At 41.1% G+C, this 20450-nt stretch overlaps 1 protein-coding gene across 3 annotated transcripts in view; it reads left to right on the plus strand.

The window, feature by feature from the left end:
- The window catches only part of LOC139458291 (ATP-binding cassette sub-family G member 1-like), a 43544-nt gene extending 30678 nt beyond the window's left edge, over positions 1-12866 (plus strand). For 2 of the 3 annotated variants that reach the window (XM_071239679.1, XM_071239677.1), the window contains exons 7-14: positions 69-397; positions 886-903; positions 6281-6382; positions 7032-7200; positions 8215-8315; positions 9651-9806; positions 10722-10840; positions 12048-12866. In XM_071239679.1, coding sequence (XP_071095780.1) covers positions 69-397; positions 886-903; positions 6281-6382; positions 7032-7200; positions 8215-8315; positions 9651-9806; positions 10722-10840; positions 12048-12273 — 1220 coding nt within the window. In that variant the 3' untranslated portion in view covers positions 12274-12866. The remainder of the gene's footprint in view (positions 1-68; positions 398-885; positions 904-6280; positions 6383-7031; positions 7201-8214; positions 8316-9650; positions 9807-10721; positions 10841-12047) is intronic. The other variant, XM_071239678.1, reaches the window with a different exon arrangement.
- Positions 12867-20450: the final 7584 nt, after the last annotated feature.

The following is a 20450-nucleotide window of genomic DNA, read 5'->3' on the forward strand; positions in this document are numbered from 1 at the left end:
CATCTCTCCAAATTTGTGATAACCTAGAACGCGACGTGAAGTCCCATTTCACTTTATCCCTGTTGCAGTGATGGAGGTGTCAGTCGGGGAATATGGAGAGGACAAAGTCCGGCGTTTGACGATGGCACTCAAGACAGGAAAGTGTGACCCCTTCCAGATCGAGTTCCAACGCAAGCTCTCAGCCTCCCGAACACCGACGCCCAGTCCGGCCACCACGCCCATGGAGTGCACCCCAACACCCAGCGTTCATGAAGAATGCCCCAATCACTGTTATGAGGGAGCAGAGAGAAAGAAGCTGATGGAGAACGGATGTTGTAATGGATACTCGAACGGACACGCCCCCATCGTGACCAGGGGCGTCAACGGTATCTGCATAGCAGGAGTCCCCAAAACTGAGGTTTGTTTGTTTGGATTAACCAAGTTTCAAAGGTCCATGAGCACATGCCGTTAGCTTAAGTCTCTACTTTTCAAATTCTCATTTGAATTTCACACTTCAGACCTGACTGCAAATATTTGTGCTCGATTTTCAAGCTTGGCTTCTTGTTTTGAATAGTTCATCTTCCTCGTCATTTGGTTGAGAAAAATAAACCATAATTTGTATGACTGAAAAATATGCAGCCGTGTAATATAATCAAGTAAACCATTGCATACAAAGTTTAAAAAAAAGTATGATTGGATAACATATTTTTAATGCTGTTCTTCTCAAAGGGAGATAACTTTGTGATCCCTGTCTTGTATCTAAGTTTTGCACTAACTGATGAAAAACATCCTACATAGTTGTTTCCCAGCATGATTAGCTAGTCAATTCTAGTATTTTTGTCGAGTTTCAATTGTTGTAGGTGTACTTACTATAAAGTGTTTTTCCTTTGTTTATTGTGTTTTCAGCAGTCAGAATCATCTGAGGTTTGTAACGTTGCCATGGTAACCATGGTTTTCTGTAGTGTAGTATGGTATGACCCATGTTCAACATATAGTTGAGGTATATATGCTGAAAGATGCAGTAAAATCAAAACTGATCAATTTTTTGCTTTCTCTGCCTTTATTAACCATCCAGTGTCATTAACTTCAAACCTTTTACTGGGAAACAATACCTCTCTGTGCGAAGATCTGACAACCCCTCAGTCGGAGGTTGTGTCAGGTGTACATGAAAGCTCGTCACACTGAAGACCTGGGTCAACAAGCAGCGTAAAACCATGCTCACTCACTTAATTCATGCTACGAGTTAATGAAGCATTCAGAATAGCATGTCTGATTTCTGTATTGCGAAAACGAACTGAAACAACCAGTTCCAAATGTAAATAATGAAGGCTGGACCTTTTCAATTTTGGAAACAGTTGAACAAATCTGTTGTTTCTGACATCTATGCCATCTAAAAATACCACGGAAATAAAGCCAAACTGTTTAGACAAATTGCATCTGATTGGTTAAAAAACCCATGATGCCTTTGTTTAGATTCATCGGTCAAAGCTCTCTCAGGTTCAACTGATGTGACATCTTATGGAGGAATTTTCAGATCTTCATACAGAGCAGTATCATATCAGAGTAAAAGATTGGCTTTCAATGAGATGTTAACCAGTCACTTTCACTCAATATGCAGATCCTGAAATATAACTATTAAACCAATCATCTGTAACCTGTTAAGGTCTTCGAGATAAGGGATGGAAATTTTGGGGTAATATTAAAATTAAAATTGGTGAAATTTATTTCTTTTTAAGTAATTAACTATAGGAAAAGAAACGGTTCACAATTTGGTAACAATTGTAAACAGAATCTAGATTTTGATTTGGAAAATATCCCTATGAATGAAATGCTAGCAAATTGTGGTCCTGCTTTAAAAAGGACATTTAAAGTATTGGTGCAAAGTAAATACAAATAAGTAAGTAAATGTTTATTTACCTTACATTAAGATTTTTGAGATTTTTTTCTCCTTCTTATCAAGAAAATATTGAGTAAAATATGGAAACTTATAAAGGACAGCTTTGGTCATTGGGGCATGGCACGTTAGACCTTGATTTATGGTAAATGTACCACTAATAGTATTTTTGTTGTCTTAGTTTCTTTTCTGTTGTTTATTATTTTGCATATTTCTGCATGAAATGATAATTTTATTTTTTCTTTAGTTTTGTCTGATTTTGATGTTTCCTCCAGTTACCAGTTGTAGTTACATAGTTGCATGGTGTATAGTATTTGTTTTGAGGATATTCTGTCACCAAGTTCAGGCATGCTCTTCCTATATTATCCAGGGTAGTAGGTCTCCATTCTGTTATGAATACCCTGGACCTATTTGCATCAGCGTCATCTATTTTGTTTCACTTAATCACGCTAACACACACAATTGCTCTCGCTCATTAGTTTGAAATCAACAACTAATCAAAATATATCTTCCAGGGGTAGATTTGACAACAAAATCAGATGCAGCCAGTTGGGTTTTCTCCTTTCAAAAGTTACTGGCCCTTCTCAAAACTAACTGACCCTTACCTAAATGTTGGAGGCCACGTGTGAGTTCATCAGGGTGCTTCAACATGTTAGAACCCTAAAAACTATGAGATTAAATCTTGGCTTCCATTTGCCTCATTTCGTGTCGATTTATGAACATTTAAGATGTACAGAACAAAACAAAATGGCCACTGGTTATGTCGATCTACTGAGTGTTAAACCCCCACCCCGCCCCCACCCCGATTAGAAATTACAGTGTCCAATTTGGAAAATTAAACATACACAGAAAAGGGGTGAAATTTTGACAAGCCAGACGGTCCGCTTGTTGATTTAACTGGCCAGGGCCAACAGGCCACGGGTTACATCGACCCTGTCTTCTGTCTGTGAGTTAGACAGTTGTTTGTCAAATTGAGTGCAATATCGGCGTAGGACCAATTCTGTGGTCTAGTGGATAGAGTGTCTGCCCGGCGAGAGGAAGGTCAGTGGTTCAATCCCCAGATTGTTCTTTTTCTCGACTCGGAGTCAGTATGCAGTGTTATCCTTGGTATTCATGTTGAACTGCTACATGGTGTCTCGGGGCTAGCACTTTAAAACCGGCATGAGTCTGGGCTAGTACAAGCAGCCACACACCTGCACGTTGCTATATAGGTGTAATAATTTGGAATGCAAAGTTAAACCTCGCTTGACCTAACCCCATGGTCCCAGTGGGCCAATGATATTTTAAGGCAAAGACTGAGACTGTTATGAAAAACGTTTCAGGTGGAAAATATATTTTTTTTAACTCTAGGACAGGAGAGGGAAGGCATAAGGGATTTGAAAAGTTGAGTCTGCTATGGGTGATATCACTGTTTGTTTTAATCATGAATATGATGCATGGACAGGGTAACATGAATCGACTTCTAGTTTTATTTTTACAGTTGTCATTCAAACCGAATTCAGAACAGTGACCCGAGAAGATCAGGGGTAGTATAGGTCTTCAGCAACCCTTGCTTGCCGTAAAAGGTGTGAGGTGACTAATGTGATCGGGTGGTCAGGGTTGATGCACGTCCTCGTATCCCAATAGCGTGGATCGATGCTCATGATGTCAATCACTGGATTGTCTGATCCAGACTCGATTATTTACAGACCTCTGTCATATAGCTGGAATATTGCTGAGTGCGGTGTTAAACAACTAACACACAAACAAACAAACTAACAGAACAAAGGTATGGTGTCAAATAGGTGCAGGGTATTATTCATAAAGGAATGGAGATGTATTACCCTGGAGAATGGAGGAGTCAGGCTTCCCTCGGACGCTTCTCTCATGGTGCACAAAAGATCTATACATTTTTGTCTGTGGGAAATTTACTTTGTACTGGGTTATTCAATACTAACATAAGTCTCTTTTGGGTAGTCACCTACATCTTTCGCTATGGGGAATGCAGGTTAAAGAGGTGACTTAATTGATCGGGTGGTCAGGCTCATTCCCTGGATTGATTGCAAGTCATCGTACCCTGATGGCGTGGATCGTTGCTCATATTCTCAATCAGTGGATTGTCTGGTCCAGACTTGAATAAATACAGGCTGCTGTCATATAGCTGGAATATTGCTGAGTACAGTATTAACTTATTTACTTTGGAACAGGGGGCATGGGTGTCCCAGTCGTCTAAGTCCCCGCGATTCGCTGTGCAGAGTTGCGTCCCTTGGTCACGCCAGAAACCTATGATTGTGAGTTCGAATCCCGATTCGCCCCAATTATGTTTCTAGGTTTGTCAGCACCATACCCGTGCTCGTGGGTTTGACCGAAGTGGTAAATGTGTTAAAATGTCTGAGACCTGCATCTCTTCGGGTTTTTCTCCAACATTAAGCTGACACACCACGATATAACTGGAATACTGTTAAAAGCGACGTTAAACCCAACTCACTCACTACTTTGGAACAATTATTACATTGAATAGAAAATTAATTTTTTTTATTAATGTTTTTGAAATATTACATGGGAAGACCCAAATAGCTCAAGCTATTTTTTTTATGGGGAAATTTCAAAATGACGGATCTTTAAACGTGTTGAAGTAACAAGAGAAAGATGAAAGGGATGAAGTGTTTAGGAGAAACGGGTTTGGGCGTGATTGTGGGTGGGTCCTCGTACGAGAAATTGTTGCTCATGATGTCAGTCACTTTGATTGTGGGTTCCAATCCCGGTTTGCCCTGATTAAGGTTTCTAGGTTTGTCATCACCATACCCATACTCGTAGGTTTCACCAAGTGGGAAACGTCTGAGACCTGCATCACTTTGGGCTTTCCTCCCACATTAAGCTGACACGCCATGATATAACTGGAATACTGTTAAAAGTGGCGTAAAACACTCACTGAAACAGCTGTGCGGAGTTGTGTCAGAAAGCTAGGAGTGAGCAAGTTTGGTTTTACGCTGCAATGTTATGGCGGGGGTAGACCAGAGCTCAAGTGGGGAATCGCACCTGGGTCTTTGGCGTTACGAGCAAGTTTTAACCACTAGGTTTCCCCACTGCCCTCGAGAAAGCTAGATCTTGGGTTTTAATCCCAGATTAGCCCTGATTGCTTCCTGGTTCATCAGCACCATGTGTTTCACTGTTTCACTGTTTCACCGTTTCACCACAGTGGCTGGCATCTTCAATGATGTAACTGAAATACTGGTCAAAATGGTGTCAAAACAAGAACTTGACCGTGAAGATCCGGGGAAGAATAGGTCTTCAGCAACCCATGCTTGTTGTAAGAGGCGACTAACAGGATCGGGTGGCCAGGCTTGCTGACTTGGTTGATGCATGTCATGGTATCCCAATTGTGTGGATCGATGCTCATGATATCAATCACTGCATTGTCTGGCCCAGTTGTCTAAAGCGCTCCTAGGGCATGCTAGAAACCTATGATTGTGTTCGAATCCTGGTTCGCCCCAATTTTGTTTCTAGGTTTGTTGGCACTAAACCCGTGCTCGTGGGTTTCACCACAGTGGTGAAAGTCTGAGACCTGCATCACTTGTGGATTTTCTCCCAAATTAAGTTGACACACCATGATAACTGGCATACTGTTCAAGGAGGTGTTAAACTTAACTCACTCACTCACTCACTTGTTCCTGAGCATTATAAGATTTGCTGGGCGGTGGGGTAGCCTAGTGGTTATAGCGTTGGCTCATCAAGCCAAATCCCTAGGTCGAATCCCTACTTGGGTACAATGTGTGAAGCCCATTTCTGGTGTCCCTCACCGTGATATTTCTGGAATATTGCTAAAAGCAGCGTAAAATCATACATACTCACTCGCTTACTCACAAGATTTACTGTATAAAATCTCAGCTTTGCACTAATTTTATCATCCAAAACTGGCTCCCACAGGAGATATTGGTTCCACAGGTGAGATCAAGCGATATCTACATTGTAGATATCACATCTCAATGCTTTGCAGACCATTGTGACGTCACAGGTTACCATGATATCATAATCAAATGACATCACTAGTGGCTCTGCTACTGAAGCTGTTAGCAGTACTTTTTACACTTAAGACACTGCTTATTACTGTCTACAAACTGAAAAAGTTTGAAGAATGATGTTGGATAATAAGTAAAATCTTACCCATGTGTCTTTTGATATAAAAAATATTTTTATCAACTCTTTTGTTATTTTTGATATCGGGTGAGATTCTCTATATGTCCGTACCATGCCCTGTGATCAATGGTAGGCGAATGTCTACGACTGGTGGCTCTTTGGTTGGTTGACCTACGTTATGTGCAGTTGGACTGATAGTAACTATAGCAACAGTTTCCTAGAAGCAGTCCATGGGTTTGTAGTTAGCACCATCCAACTGTGTGGGGCCATCAAGTGTGTCGTCTGTTGCAGGACTTGATGTACGACCAGGAGTGTCACACGTTTGCCACCAGCTGCTTCACCCAGTTCCGGATTCTCTTCATTAGGACATTCACCTCCATCATGAGGGATGCGGTAAGTGACCTCTGACCTATGTTATGATGCAGTAAGTGACCTCTGACCTATGTTATGATGCAGTAAGTGACCTCTGACCTACGTCATGATGCAGTAAGTGACCTCTGACCTACGTCATGATGCAGTAAGTGACCTCTGACCTACGTCATGATGCAGTAAGTGACCTCTGACCTACGTTATGATGCGGTAAGTCACCTCTGACCTATGTCATGATGCAGTAAGTGACCTCTGACCTACATCATGATGCAGTAAGTGACCTCTGACCTATGTTATGATGCAGTAAGTGACCTCTGACCTACGTCATGATGCAGTAAGTGACCTCTGACCTATGTCGAGATATAGTTCACTCGTGACCTATTTTGTAATGTAATATTTTACCTCTGACAAACAGTAATTCACCTCTGACCTGTCGTGATACAGTAAGTCACCTCTGACCCATCGTGATACAGTTGGACACCTCTGACCTATGTGATAATGATAATATTGAAAAATAAGAGACAATTCACATTTTGATTCAGTTGAAATAATGCAAAGCAATTACTTGAGAATCTACAAGTTAAAATATAACTGAATACATAGGCAGGCAGGCACTGTGTCTGTACAACAAACTAATGATGCTGTTCACATGAATCCTGCTGTTGTGTTGCAGACCCTGACGAGACTGAGACTCATCTCCCACCTGACTGTCGGCATCCTTATTGGCCTGCTCTATCTCGGCATTGGCAACGAAGCCAGCAAAGTCTTCAACAACGCGGGATGTCTGTTCTTCTGTATGCTGTTCCTGATGTTCACTGCACTGATGCCGACTGTCCTCACATGTGAGTAGCTGTACCCACTCTCATTCCTCCGGACCGCCTCCGTGGTCTAGTGGTAGAGCGTCCGCCCGGAGAGCGGAAGGTCTGGGGTTCGATCCCCGGTCGCGTCATACCAAAAGATGTTAAAAGATGGTACTTGTTGTTACCCTGTCTGGAGCTCGAAATTAAGGGGCTAAAACAAGGACTGGTCGTCTCGGAGTCAGTATACTGTGTCTGAGTGGGGTATTCATGTTAAACTGCGGCATGGTATCTCAGTGGGATCGCACTATAAACCAGCCTAGTACAATCAGCCACACACACACACACACACGTGCATGCACGTCGCTATATAAGTGCAATAATCTTGGACGCGACGTTAAGCCCGATTTCACCTGATTCCTCCGTGACACCGGGGAAGCCTAGTGGTTCAAGCATTGGCTCATCAAACCAAAGACCTGGGTTTGATTCCCCACATGTGTGAAGCCCGTTTCTGGTGTCCGCTGCTGTAATATTGCTGGAATATTGCTAAAAGCGACGTAAAATCATACTCGCTCACTCTGATTCCTCTACCTCAGTGTGGGTAACAGGACCCCTTGTCTCCCTGTGAAATTCTAGGTAGGATAGTTCCCTAGTGTCCCTTGCTTTTAAGAAGTGACAAGAAATATATAAAATGTTTACCATATTTCCTATGCGCACCCCTTCAAGGTGATTCAGTATTTGGGAATTATTTTTTTTTTTAGTTTTGTGCACAGAAATAAATGCCAATGTATCCCTTAGGAAAAGTCAGGTAAACAAACAGTTGATAATAAACTTGGTCAATACAAATTTGAAATATGAGATAAAACATGATGATTTACTGTTTAAATAAAAAATTTTTTTTAAAAACTCATTATGGAACACACTCCTCTACACAGCTGTGTTTTTGAAAAAAAGCATACACTACACCAAAGAAAATTGTGTAATGCACAAGACAATTGATTAAGAAATCTTCTTGTGCTGGGCTTGAATAATCATTTTCTGTTATTTTCCGTATTTCAGTTCCGATGGAGATGGCAGTGTTTGTTAGGGAGCACTTGAACTACTGGTACAGTCTCAAGGCCTACTACCTTGCTAAAACCATGGCCGACATGCCATTCCAGGTGAGCTTCGAAGCAGTGTCTGGAGGCCTGGGCACTGTCCCACTGAGCGATCTTAGCGCTAAGATGATAGTAACTTCCATCCTTAAACATAGGCTAAGATCACTTTGTGGCCCTGGATATCTCAAAATGGCTGTGGGGCGGTGGGGTGGCCTAGTGGTTAAAGCGTTCGTTCGTCATGCTGAAGGCCTGGGTTAGATTCCCCACATGGGTACAATCTATGAAACCCATTACTGGTGTCCCCCCACCGTAATATTGCTGGAATATTGCTAAAATCGGTGTGAAACCTCACTCACTCACTCACTCACTCACTCACTCACTCACTGAAACTGGCCGTGGGCTTTGCTGGATGTGATGATGGCATCTTTCCTGTTAGGATTTTGAAACTTGATATTTACTTTTTTAGCTCACCTGACTGAGGAAATTGAACTTTGGAATGTATGTTTCCTTCAAATCATTGGTGATAAACTGCTGATATAGGGATCAGTCATTGTACAACTTCATCACAATAGCTCCACGCCGGACTACAATAGTTCCCCAGCAACCTATGCTGGTTGTAAGAGACAGCTGGTCCATCGTACCCAGACAACTTGGACTGCTGCTCTGAATACCGATCACTGGATTGTCTGGTCCAGAGTCTATTATTTACAGGCTGTCGTCATAAAGCTGGATTATTGCTGAGTGCTGCATTAACAACAAACAAACATAGGTGTATCTAAATCGGATTAATTGAGGACACTTCTGAAAAGGAGTATGGAAAATACAGAAAATAATGTATTCAGAAAATATCTTCAGCTTCATTTAATGTCTATGGGAAGTTTGGACGGCCTCTGTGGTCTAGTGGTAGAACATCCACCCGGAAAGTGTGACTGTCTCCGTGGTCTATTGGTAAAACGTCCACCCGGAGAGTGTGACCGCCTTCCGTGGTTTAGTGGTAGAACGTCCACCCGGAGAGTGTGACCGCCTCCGTGGTCTAGTGGTAGAACGTCCACCCAGAGTGTGACCGCCTCCGTGGTCTAGTGGTAGAACGTCCACCCAGAGAGCAGAAGGTTCGATCTCCATCCGCGTCATACAAAAAGACGTTTAAAGATGGTACTTGTTGTTACCCTGCCAGGTGCTCGGCATTAAGGGGCTAAAACAAAGACCGAGTCAGTATACTGTGTCTGAGTGGGGTATTCATGTTAAACTGCGGCATGGCATCTCAGTGGGCTAGCACTATAATTTGGCATCAGTCCGGACTAGTACAAGCAGCCACACACACATACGTGCATGCACATGGCTATATATAAGTGCAACAATCACCTCACCTATGTTACTATATATATAATTTCATTCCAGATTATATTTCCATTGGTGTATGGGTCCATTGTTTACTGGATGACTTCGCAGCCCAACGACTTTGTGAGGTTTGTGATGTTCCTGACCCTGTCGACTCAGACATCACTGGTTGCTCAGTCGCTGGGGCTGCTTATTGGGGCCGCTACGTCACTACAGGTAATCTGTCTTCTGGGGAGATGAGGTGTGGGAGAGTGGCTTTGTGAGATTGATTGGTTGGTTGATTGAGCAGTTGAGTGAGTGAAAGAGATGTAAGAGAGACTGACTGTCTGACTGACTGACTGACTGACTGCAGAGTTAGGCACTGGCACTAAAAGCTCTACTTTGAACCAATATTTGTAACGGTGTCTCTGTGGTACTCAGTGCTGCCTGTGTTTGTAAAGGTGTTGCCTGTGTTTGTAAAGGGGTGTGGCCTGTGTTTGTAAAGGGGTGTGGCCTGATTTTGTAAAGGTGTTGCCTGTGTTTGTAAAGGTGTGTTTGTAAAGGTGTTGCCTGTGTTTGTAAAGGGGTGTGGCCTCTGTTTGTAAAGGGGTGTTGCCTGTGTTTGTAAAGGTGCTGCCTGTGTTTGTTAAGGTGTGCTGCCTGTGTTTGTAAAGGTGTTATCTGTGTTTGTAAAGGGGTGTGGCCTGTGTTTGTAAAGGTGTGTTTGTAAAAGGGTGTTGCCTGTGTTTGTAAAGGTGTTACCTGTTTTTGTAAAGTTGTTACCTGTGTTTGTAAAGGTGTGTTGCCTGTGTTTGTAAAGGTGTGTTGTCTGTGTTTGTAAAGTGATGATGCCTGTGTTTGTAAAGGTGTGTTTGTAAAGGGGTGTTGCCTGTGTTTGTAAAGGTGTTAACTGTGTTTGTAAAGGTGTGTTTGTAAAGTGGTGTTGCCTGTGTTTGTAAAGGTGTTATCTGTATTTGTAAAGATGTTATCTGTGTTTGTAAAGGTGTTATCTGTATTTGTAAAGGTGTTATCTGTATTTGTAAAGGTGTTATCTGTATTTGTAAAGTGGTGTTGCCTGTGTTTGTAAAGGTGTTGCCTGTGTTTGTAAAGGTGTTATCTGTATTTGTAAAGGGGTGTTGCCTTTGTTTACAGGTGGCTGTGTTCCTGGGACCTGTCACAGCGATCCCCATCCTTCTGTTTAGTGGGTTCTTCGTCAACTTTGATACAATCCCAACCTATCTACAGTGGCTCTCCTATGTGTCCTACATCAGGTGAGAAAATAATACATACATCTCACTTCAGGTGGGATAACGAGTACAGGTGATCCATTGCAGACAGGCACACGTGTGATAAGTACTGGTGACCATTACACATACAACTCTCTACAGGTGGGATAACGAGTACAGGTGATCATCGCACACAAGCACACAGCTGTGATAAGTTCTGGTGACTGTATGACAAACACTCTCACTACAGGTGGGATAACGAGTACAGGTGATCATCGCACACAAGCACACAGGTGTGATTAGTTCTGGTGACTGTATGACATACACTCTCACTACAGGTGGGATAACGAGTACAGGTGATCATCACACACATGCACACAGGTGTGATAAGTTCTGGTGACTGTATGACATACACTCTCACTACAGGTGGGATAACGAGTACAGGTGATCATCGCACACATGCACACAGGTGTGATAAGTTCTGGTGACTATGACATACACTCTCACTACAGGTGGGATAACGAGTACAGGTGATCATCGCACACACGCAAATAGGTGTGATAAGTTCTGGTGACTGTATGACATACACTCTCACTACAGGTGGGATAACGAGTACAGGTGATCATCGCACACAAGCACACAGGTGTGATTAGTTCTGGTGACTGTATGACATACACTCTCACTACAGGTGGGATAACGAGTACAGGTGATCATCGCACACACGCACACAGGTGTGATTAGTTCTGGTGACTGTATGACATACACTCACTACAAGCGGGATAACGAGTACAGGTGATCATCGCACACAAGCACACAGGTGTGATTAGTTCTGGTGACTGTATGACATACACTCTCACTACAGGTGAAATAACCATCAAACATACACACTCACTTTAGATGAGATATCTCGTACAGGTGATCCCACATACAATCTACAAGTGACACACAAGCTTGAGAAGTAACTATGGGGAATCTTATAAATACAGCAGTCCTCCAAGCAGTGTGTGTCTTTGTTCTCAGAATCAATTAATTGTTTTTAATGCTTTTTTTGTGTGAAAACATTTCAGAAAAAATAGACATTTTCAAAGGACATTTTTGTATCCTACCAGCCATATAATGTTTGCCATGAAAAAAAAACACCTTTAATTTGAACACCTAAAGTCTTTGAAAAAATCAATCCATAAACCAACTGAATACGAAAAAAGATGGCCTCCCCTCCGTCCTCACTCTTCATTGATCCTTCATGCTTCAGGTATTCCTTCGAAGGGGTTCTGCAAGCTATATATGGCTTCGACAGGGGATCACTGAACTGTGATGAAAGTGTCTGCATCTTCAAGAAGGCATCCGATGTTCTCAAGCAGATGGATGTTGAAAATGCCGAGTTCTGGTTGGACTTCATCATTCTCTGTATATTCTTCGTCATCCTGAGGATAGGCTGCTATTTTGTGCTCAGGTGGAAGGTCAAGGCTCAAAGGTGAAAGGTCACAATGTGATAGACTGGGGAGGAAGATCTGATGCTCTAGTCATGTGACTGTCATGTGACTAGCTGTGTGGACAAGCTTGTTCCACATGCGATTCAGGGACAGAAGCCATTTTGTTAGCTCCATTGGAGACACCACGTGGGTTTTACTCAGCATTTTGTTTCAATACAGACACGCTTGTCACAGTTTTTGATATTGAATACAATGGTTATTTGTAATTGTCACATTGTAAATAAACAATTTAAGCTTTTCCTGTGACCGATGCTTGAAGTATTTCTATTGCATGGCTCAAGATTTTACAGGAAATATGGAAAAGCCGGAGTAGCCTCCCTTGTCATCATCGCTTTTTATATCCTTGATTTTGATTGGATATCCAGAGCAAGATTTAATTGGATGAGAATATTCGGAGCATGTTCTGAATAGAAAAACATGACATGGACAAAATGCCAGATAACTCTGGATTGGATGATGTAGTTGTGACGTGAATTTTCATTGGACAGCATGCCATAGTGTACATGCAAGTTTGGACAACATGGAAGTGTCACATCGGATGAAAGGATACCCCCGATTGGACAAAATAGTCAAGATACCAGCAACTTTCTGCCTCTGTGATGTTGACGTGTCACAGTGAAAATATTTGTCATGTTTGTACTTTTTGGGTTACCAGTATTCATTACTGGAATTTCATATCCTACAAATTGAATAATTTTTTCGACCAAATACTCCAGTGATTTTGTTTCATTTACCATTAAGATCTTTCCAATTTCTTCCCCCACTATTATATTTATTTTCCTGTCTGTGGCCCAGGTGTGTAGGTCCAGCAACTTTCTTTGCAGAGTTGACTCCCTTGGCTGCCAGAATCCTCTTACGATGATAGGTTTGTCTCTACGATTTGCCTCTGATTATGATCCTTGGTCTGTCAGCAGCATATGAGTTCTACTTATACAAAATATCCGTGACATCCGGGACGAAAAGGTTGCAATTGGTTGCCATAGTTACACGTTTGATCACATTTTCTTGCCTAAGTTATTGGTTGGAATTCTATCTTGAGTCTTTACTTTTGGTACAAAACAAATCATGGAAACATCAGTTTATGTGTCTGTGACAGGTTACCATGGCAACGGTGTCTGCCAGACAGTACGTTGTCATTGCAATATTGGATGTCTCGTCAGTGAAGACATGAGTTGAATCCAATGCAATAATGTCGTTGTGGTTACAACTGACCTATGTCATGGTCATGTCATGGTCATGTCTATATAAAAAGCGATTTCAGCACTATGATGACTGTAGCTTCAACACAGGCTTAGGATAATCATGCCACACCAATCGTTTGAATGAACGGGTAGGTCATCATGTTTCAAATGTGTGTCTTTGCTGTGACTGAAAAAATAAATAGTGCTACGTCCGAGCTACTCTCAAAATGTCTCGTCTTTTGTTAGTTGCCTTTTGTAAATCTGTGCAATTGATTACATTTATGCATTTTTTGTGAATATATTTACATTTATGCATTTTTTGTGTGAATATGTTTGATCTGTTGAATCTGTGGTTTGATTTCCGCATGGTCTCTTCAGTGTAGAAATACTCAAATCTACATAGGTTAATGTAGGATGCTCATATGGTTTACCCTCTGCACATGAAGTAGAAATAGTAATTTTTGATCCCAAAGATGTAAATTTTTAAATTATCGATATTCTGAATAACTTCTGCTTTGATGTAAATAAGCTGCCGAGGTCAATTCATCAGGTTTGGCCCTATGACCTTGATTTTAAAAATATGACTTTGATATTGAGAATACAGCGTCTTTCTATTGCATTTGGGCACAGATTTTAGTTTCGGTTGAGACGACAGCTTGATCTTTGTCAAAACTGAAGCTAAGGTGAGAGAGAGTGTTTAGATATACCGTATTTGATGCCTCAGACAAATATTAATTGAAGAGGATAATATATTTATTTTTCTTGAATTTAAAAATAAAAATTGTTTGAAACAGGGTCCAAGGTAATCATTTATCAAATAGTCAGTTAAAATATGCTTGAAATGTTGACATTTGAATAGGGTTTACAACTTACTATGTATAGTATTTGGAAGGATTTGGAGGGTTGTTTAATATGTATATGTATAGTATGTATGTTGTAACTGATGGTTACAGCTGTGTTTGAAAGGATACCTTTGTTTTGATATTATGATTTTGTGGGCGTATTGTTTGTTGAAGGAGTTTTTTATTGAATGACCCCGTTTGTATGATGACTATGGAAGTATGTCTTGTATGTAATATTACTGACAAAAACTACTTAATTGTTTTGATGTACTGACATGGGTTGTTGACAAGCTTATTGGAAAAAAAGTAAATCAACTTGCTATTAAGTTGTTAAAATAAATTTTTATTACCATATTCGACGTAAAAAGCGCTCAGGGCGCTCTCAGAATTACAAATACGGGGCAATAGAGTTGAACGATAAATTTTGTGGTTTATGCTGACAGCCTGAAATGTTTACGACAGATATATTTTTCCAGAATTTAATTGCCTATAATTAAGGGTGCATATTAACACGCGAGTGCGTATTATACACGAATGAATAAGTCTTTTTTACATTGATCAATTGGAAGGGGTGCTATTTGGGATTGTTCACTAGCCAATATATTAACTAATATCCCCGTGGGCGCTTATTACGTTGAATACGGTATTCATATTTGTCTCAATTTAAAAGAAATATTTTAATCCATTGAGAGTTCTCTGATTGGACATCAGACAGTGTTTTGTTTGACTATTATGGGTTATAAATGTTTGAGGGGTCACAGGTGGCCCAGTCGTCTAAGGCGCCGCGATTCGCTGTGCAGAGTTGCGTCCCTTAGGGCACGCCAGAAACCTATGATTGTGGGTACGAATCCCAGTTCGCCCCGATTATGTTTCTAGGTTTGTCAGCACCATACCCGTGCACGTGGGTTTCACCAAAGTGGTAAACGTCTGAGACCTGCATCACTTCGGGCTGTCCTCCCACATTAATGTGACTCACCGCGATATAACTGGAATATTGTTAAAAGCGGCGTTAAACCCAACTCACTCACTCACTATGAATGTTTGATGTCTAAGACTCTTACACGTCCTTATATGGATGGTTCCATGGCCAATACTTCATCCAAGGTAGGAGTCATCACACAATCAGGATAGGTGTACCCAATCACATCATCTCTGGAAAATAAGTTACACAATTCAATTTTTTGCTCGCATGACTGAATTGTCCAGTTGTCTGTCGGTCGGTTTTACATTTTCGGCGTCTCGTGGAAAACTACAAACTCTGATGTGGAGTTGATACTTGGCATTAATGATCCCAGCCATCGTGTCGCTTAAAATTGCGCACAGAATTCCAATCCGACTTTAAACATGTCTGCCAATATTTATTAATATTTTAGGTGAGCTTCCGAGCCTTGTGGCTCTTTTTACCTTTATCCTAATCGTCAGTGCTAACTCAAGCCATAACAATGACTTCAGGAAGATTGTTGTGAGTTAGTTGAAATCCTGGTACAATTTGTTGAGAGAACTTTTACTAGTCTGATATTTTGTTTGTTTGTTTGTTTAGTTAATGGAACATGACGGTGCAGGGTATGTTACCATGGTGACATGGGAAAGTGATAACAGTCTAGGGCATCTTTTGTACTACTGTGAAATCGACAATTTGTGTTCAGAGACCATGGGGCATTAGTTGTTCAGAGGTCAAGATGTTTTTAGGGACCATTTTGAAACGTCAGTGTTGGATGGTTAGTGGCATGCAGATAGTGTGAACGGCTTTCCAATATGTTGTGAGGAGTTGTGTCCCCTAGGTGTGACAGGAACCTATTTTTAAATGTTCGAATGCCTGATTCCCCCTGATTATGATTCTAGGTTTGTCAGTAAGCTACCCATACTTGTGGGTTTCACAAAAGTGGTAAACATCGAAGGCCGGTCATTTCTCCTAAATGATATAAAGTGACACGCCGTTGTATGACTGAGTGAGTGAGTATGGTTTAATGCTGCTTTGAGCAATATTCCAGCAATATCACGGCTGGGGACACTAGACATGGGCTTCACACATCGTACCCATGTCCTGAATCGAACCCAGGTATTCGGCTTGACGAGCGAATGCTACCTGACCGCCCCTTGTATGACTGAAACACTCTGATGGAAACACATATGCCTGATTGTCAGTGTGCATGCACTAGGGCTGGGATGGGTAGCTCAGGTTGGGTGGGTCCTGAGTAGGACTCGGGTACCCACAGGGCTACCCAGACCTTTGTTTAGTTGGGTTGTATATTATTTGATAAAAATAAAAGTCCAAGGTTACACAAGTCACTAATGTTCGAACTTCTTTCTGCCTAATCAGGCATTCCTTCTGACTTTTATACATTAAAGTGAAGATAAAGCTTCAGCCGACTTCAGTATAGGCAGGATCAGATTGTGATGTACGTGTATCTAAATTGCGTGTATCAAAATCGAATGTGTTATGTGTATCTAAGTTCTGTGTATCTTAATCAGATTGTTTAAGACGTGTATCTAAATTGTTTTTGCCAGGGCTCTTGAGACCTACAGCGAGGGGTCGGGTCGGGTTGGGTTGGGTCAGGTCAGGTCATAGGGGTCGGGTCGGGTCAGGTCATAGGGGGTCAGTTCGGGTTAGGTTGGGTCAGGTCATAGGGGGTTGGGTCAGGTTAGGTTGGGTCAGGTCATAGGGGGTCGGGTCGGGTCATAGGGGTCGGGTACGGGGTAGTAGTTTCGGACTCATCCCAGCCCTAGCATGCACCAGAGGGGGAAGATTTACCCCTCCCACCAGGACCCTGTGACCTTGTCATTGCAGCCATAGCACGACAGCTCAGGCCAACTTTGATTCCCCATGAACTGCTAGCCTGGTGATAATAACTTAAAATCAACAAAGTCTAAAATCAGTTGGACGACACTTTGAGACTCCAAATTCTTATTCCTTTTGAGGTTCATTCTTCCCACGATGCGTATCACAATGTTTTCTTAATGCTTGGTATATGAGTGATTTTTATCATATGTTTAATGTTATTCACTTGCTAATTACCCCCGAGTGTGCATCTGGAGTATATTTATGGAATGAGTAAACATTATGTTGTACCAGCAGCTTGTTTTGTTCCATTTGTGAACTTCTTTTCATACACAGGTGTTTCAAATTGCTTCTGAATTCCAAATTTGGAATTATACAGTAGCTTTCAATACAGCCTTGTGCATCGTAAAATATTGTGATACTCTTAATGCCCCCAATACCCATCCCAGAGTTGAGACAAAGGTGTGAGTCTTTCACTTTCTACCCATCTGAGCCATACTGCTAAGGTTGCAGTATGAAGAGGGTCCAGAATTTTCGTTGATTTTGACCGAATGTCTCCCTGGCATTAGCCCTTGATCAAAGCACATGCAATGCAAATATTATGTAGTTAGTGTGTTAACCTAGCGTATAGTCAGATGATTTATTTATGCAGGATTACACAGATGTGAGCTGTGTTTGTATATAGTTTGTTCATGGTTATGAGATTTTGTAGTCATGTATAGCTTCACAGTTGGGTGTTCAAAGGCTCCATGTTTGTGGCAGTCATTGTGTAGGGTTATCTCCTTTTGAACTGTTACCTCCCTTTAATAGCCATGCATTTGAAAAAATGTGAAGACATCCTAGAGAATTATCTCCCCTTGAACCAACAGTTATCTCCCTTTGGTGGTGTTACTTTTGAAATAATGGGATATTAGGAAAATGAATTAAAAACATTTGCGGTTGGTTTTGTTTGGTTTTCCGCCAACTTTGTTTACATAAATGTTTTATCATCTTCATCTTGTGCAGTTGAGATCAGCTTGAGTGAGTTGGTGTCTGATGTTGATGTAACACATCCAGCCTATGCCTGTATCAGATGCTTAATGTGTTTTAACATTGTGCTACTTAGTTTTAAGGATGATGATTGAAATGACATCTTAAGGACTCATGTCAGTTTTCTGCATACTTCATTTTGGAAAGTATTCCCATTTTTGTATTTTAAATGCTGCATTTGTAGAAACGTTTATTTGACTAAATGTTGATTTATTTATTACATTGATTAAAATATCATGTCAGATCCAAAGCACTCATTTCAAGCAGTAGAATGGCTTATTTTGTTACATCTTTAATATCAGTATTTAGTTATTATTTGTGCGTCCACACTCCATTGGAAGGTTCGGTTTGTTGTCATGTACGTTTGGTTTGGTGGGAAACGTTTTGAGAGGCAGTGTTGTTATTGCTGACAAATCGGACTGGTTGTACCCAGACATTTGTTGGTTTGGTCATGGTCAAGCTGTAGATATACTTCTCAAAAGACGTTCAAGAACACCTTATTTTTTAAGACCTTCTTTTGAGAAGCATACATTAATGAAACTCTTCGTGTAATCAAATCCATAAATTTTTGGAATTAATGAGGATGCCAACCCACTTTTGGTATGCTTGATGTCATAAAATGTGTACCAATATTTAAATATTTAAATTTATTTTTCCTCTTTTTCTTGCAAATAGTGACAAATCAGTATAACAATTGGCTCTAATTCAATCATACCAGCTGAAAACAAACTGTTATGACCAACGAGTTTTTGCTCGGATTCCAAGACAAAGTAAGGCCCAAATTAAGTTGCATGCCAGGTGCCTAGAGAAGGATCTTTAATGTACATCCCAAAACATATTTTTTTTAGGAGTTTTCAGGCGATGCTGGGAATGAGGAATGTATATATGTACAGGACTGGTTTGATATGCCACAGGTAAAGGAATAGTTTATTTATTGTATTTGTGTCTCGTGGGAGTGGCCGAATAGAGCAAGTTCATGTCTTTCAAAAGTAATCTCTTAATTTATGTAATAATCCTTTGTGCAGTGTGAGTAAATTTCTCATCGATATTGTTGTCCAAGATAAAGATGAACATATCTCTCAAAGGTTAAACTGACATATACTGAGGGCAGAAAGTAAGGGAACATGAAGGACAGTCACAAAAAAGTAGCGTCATTAAGGCCTGAGTGAAATGAAAAGGGCGCGGGTGGCCCAGTTGTCTAAGGCGCCGCAGAAACCGATGATTGTGGGTTTGAATCCCATTTTGCCCCTATTATGTTTCTAGGTTTGTCAGCACCATGCTCGTGCTCATAGGTTTCACTGAAGTGGTAAATGTCTGAGACCTGCATCACTTTGGGCTGTGGGGCGGTCGGGTAGCCTAGTGGTTAAAGCGTTCGCTCGTCACGCCGAAGACCCGGGTTCGAATCCTGACATGGGTAAAATGTGTGAAGCCCATTTCTGGTGTCACCCGCCGTGATATTGCTGGAATATTGCTAAAAGCGGCGTAAAACCAAACTCACTCACTCACTCACTTTGGGCTTTCCTCCGACATTAAGCTGACACGCCGTGATATGACTGGAATACATGTACTGTTAAAAGCGGCATTAAACACAACTCACTCACTCACTGAGTGAAACGGACAAACCACTTGTGGTCACTATGTCAAACTTCTGTGTAAAGGTATACCCTTACTTATTTCCCTCAGTATATTTCAAGTGTTCATTGCTATTGATACTTGTTTTAATTTTTTTAATCATGTCAGTTAAACAAATTGTTCTTGCTTTTCATATACCATATTTTTTCTCTGAAATTCATGATCTTAAATTCTGATTGAAAATATTTTAATTCAATAGACATCAATAAGGGAATTTAACACAGTGTCTTTGTTTAAATCTGCAGTTACAGTTTACAGATGAATAGTATTTTTAAATTTTGTATATATTTTTGAAACTGTTAATGAGATAGTCTTTCACTTCTAAATGACTTTGAAATATTTGTTAATTCAGTAATGCATCATGTATATATATGAGAATGAGTCTCTGTAAGTCTTGTAACAATGTGGGGCAGTGGGCCAAGTGGTTGATGTGTTTGCTTGGTATGAACTTGTGCAGGGTTTGATTCCCCGGGGTTGGGGCAGTGGTTGATGCACTTGCTAGTTATGAACTTGTTCAGAGTTTGATTCTAGGGGGTTGGGGCAGTGGTCGATGCTCTTGCTAGGTATGGACTTGTTCAGGGTTTGAATCCCCAGTGTTAGGGCACTGGTTGAAGTGCTTGCTACGTATGAACTTGTTCAGGGTTTGAATCCCCAGTGTAAGGTAAGTGGTTGCTGTGCTTGCTAGGTATGAACTTGTTC

Source organism: Haliotis cracherodii, unplaced genomic scaffold (assembly GCF_022045235.1).
Source record: "Haliotis cracherodii isolate W230 unplaced genomic scaffold, xgHalCrac1.p SCAF_12, whole genome shotgun sequence".
NCBI classification, from domain to species: Eukaryota; Metazoa; Mollusca; class Gastropoda; order Lepetellida; family Haliotidae; genus Haliotis; species Haliotis cracherodii.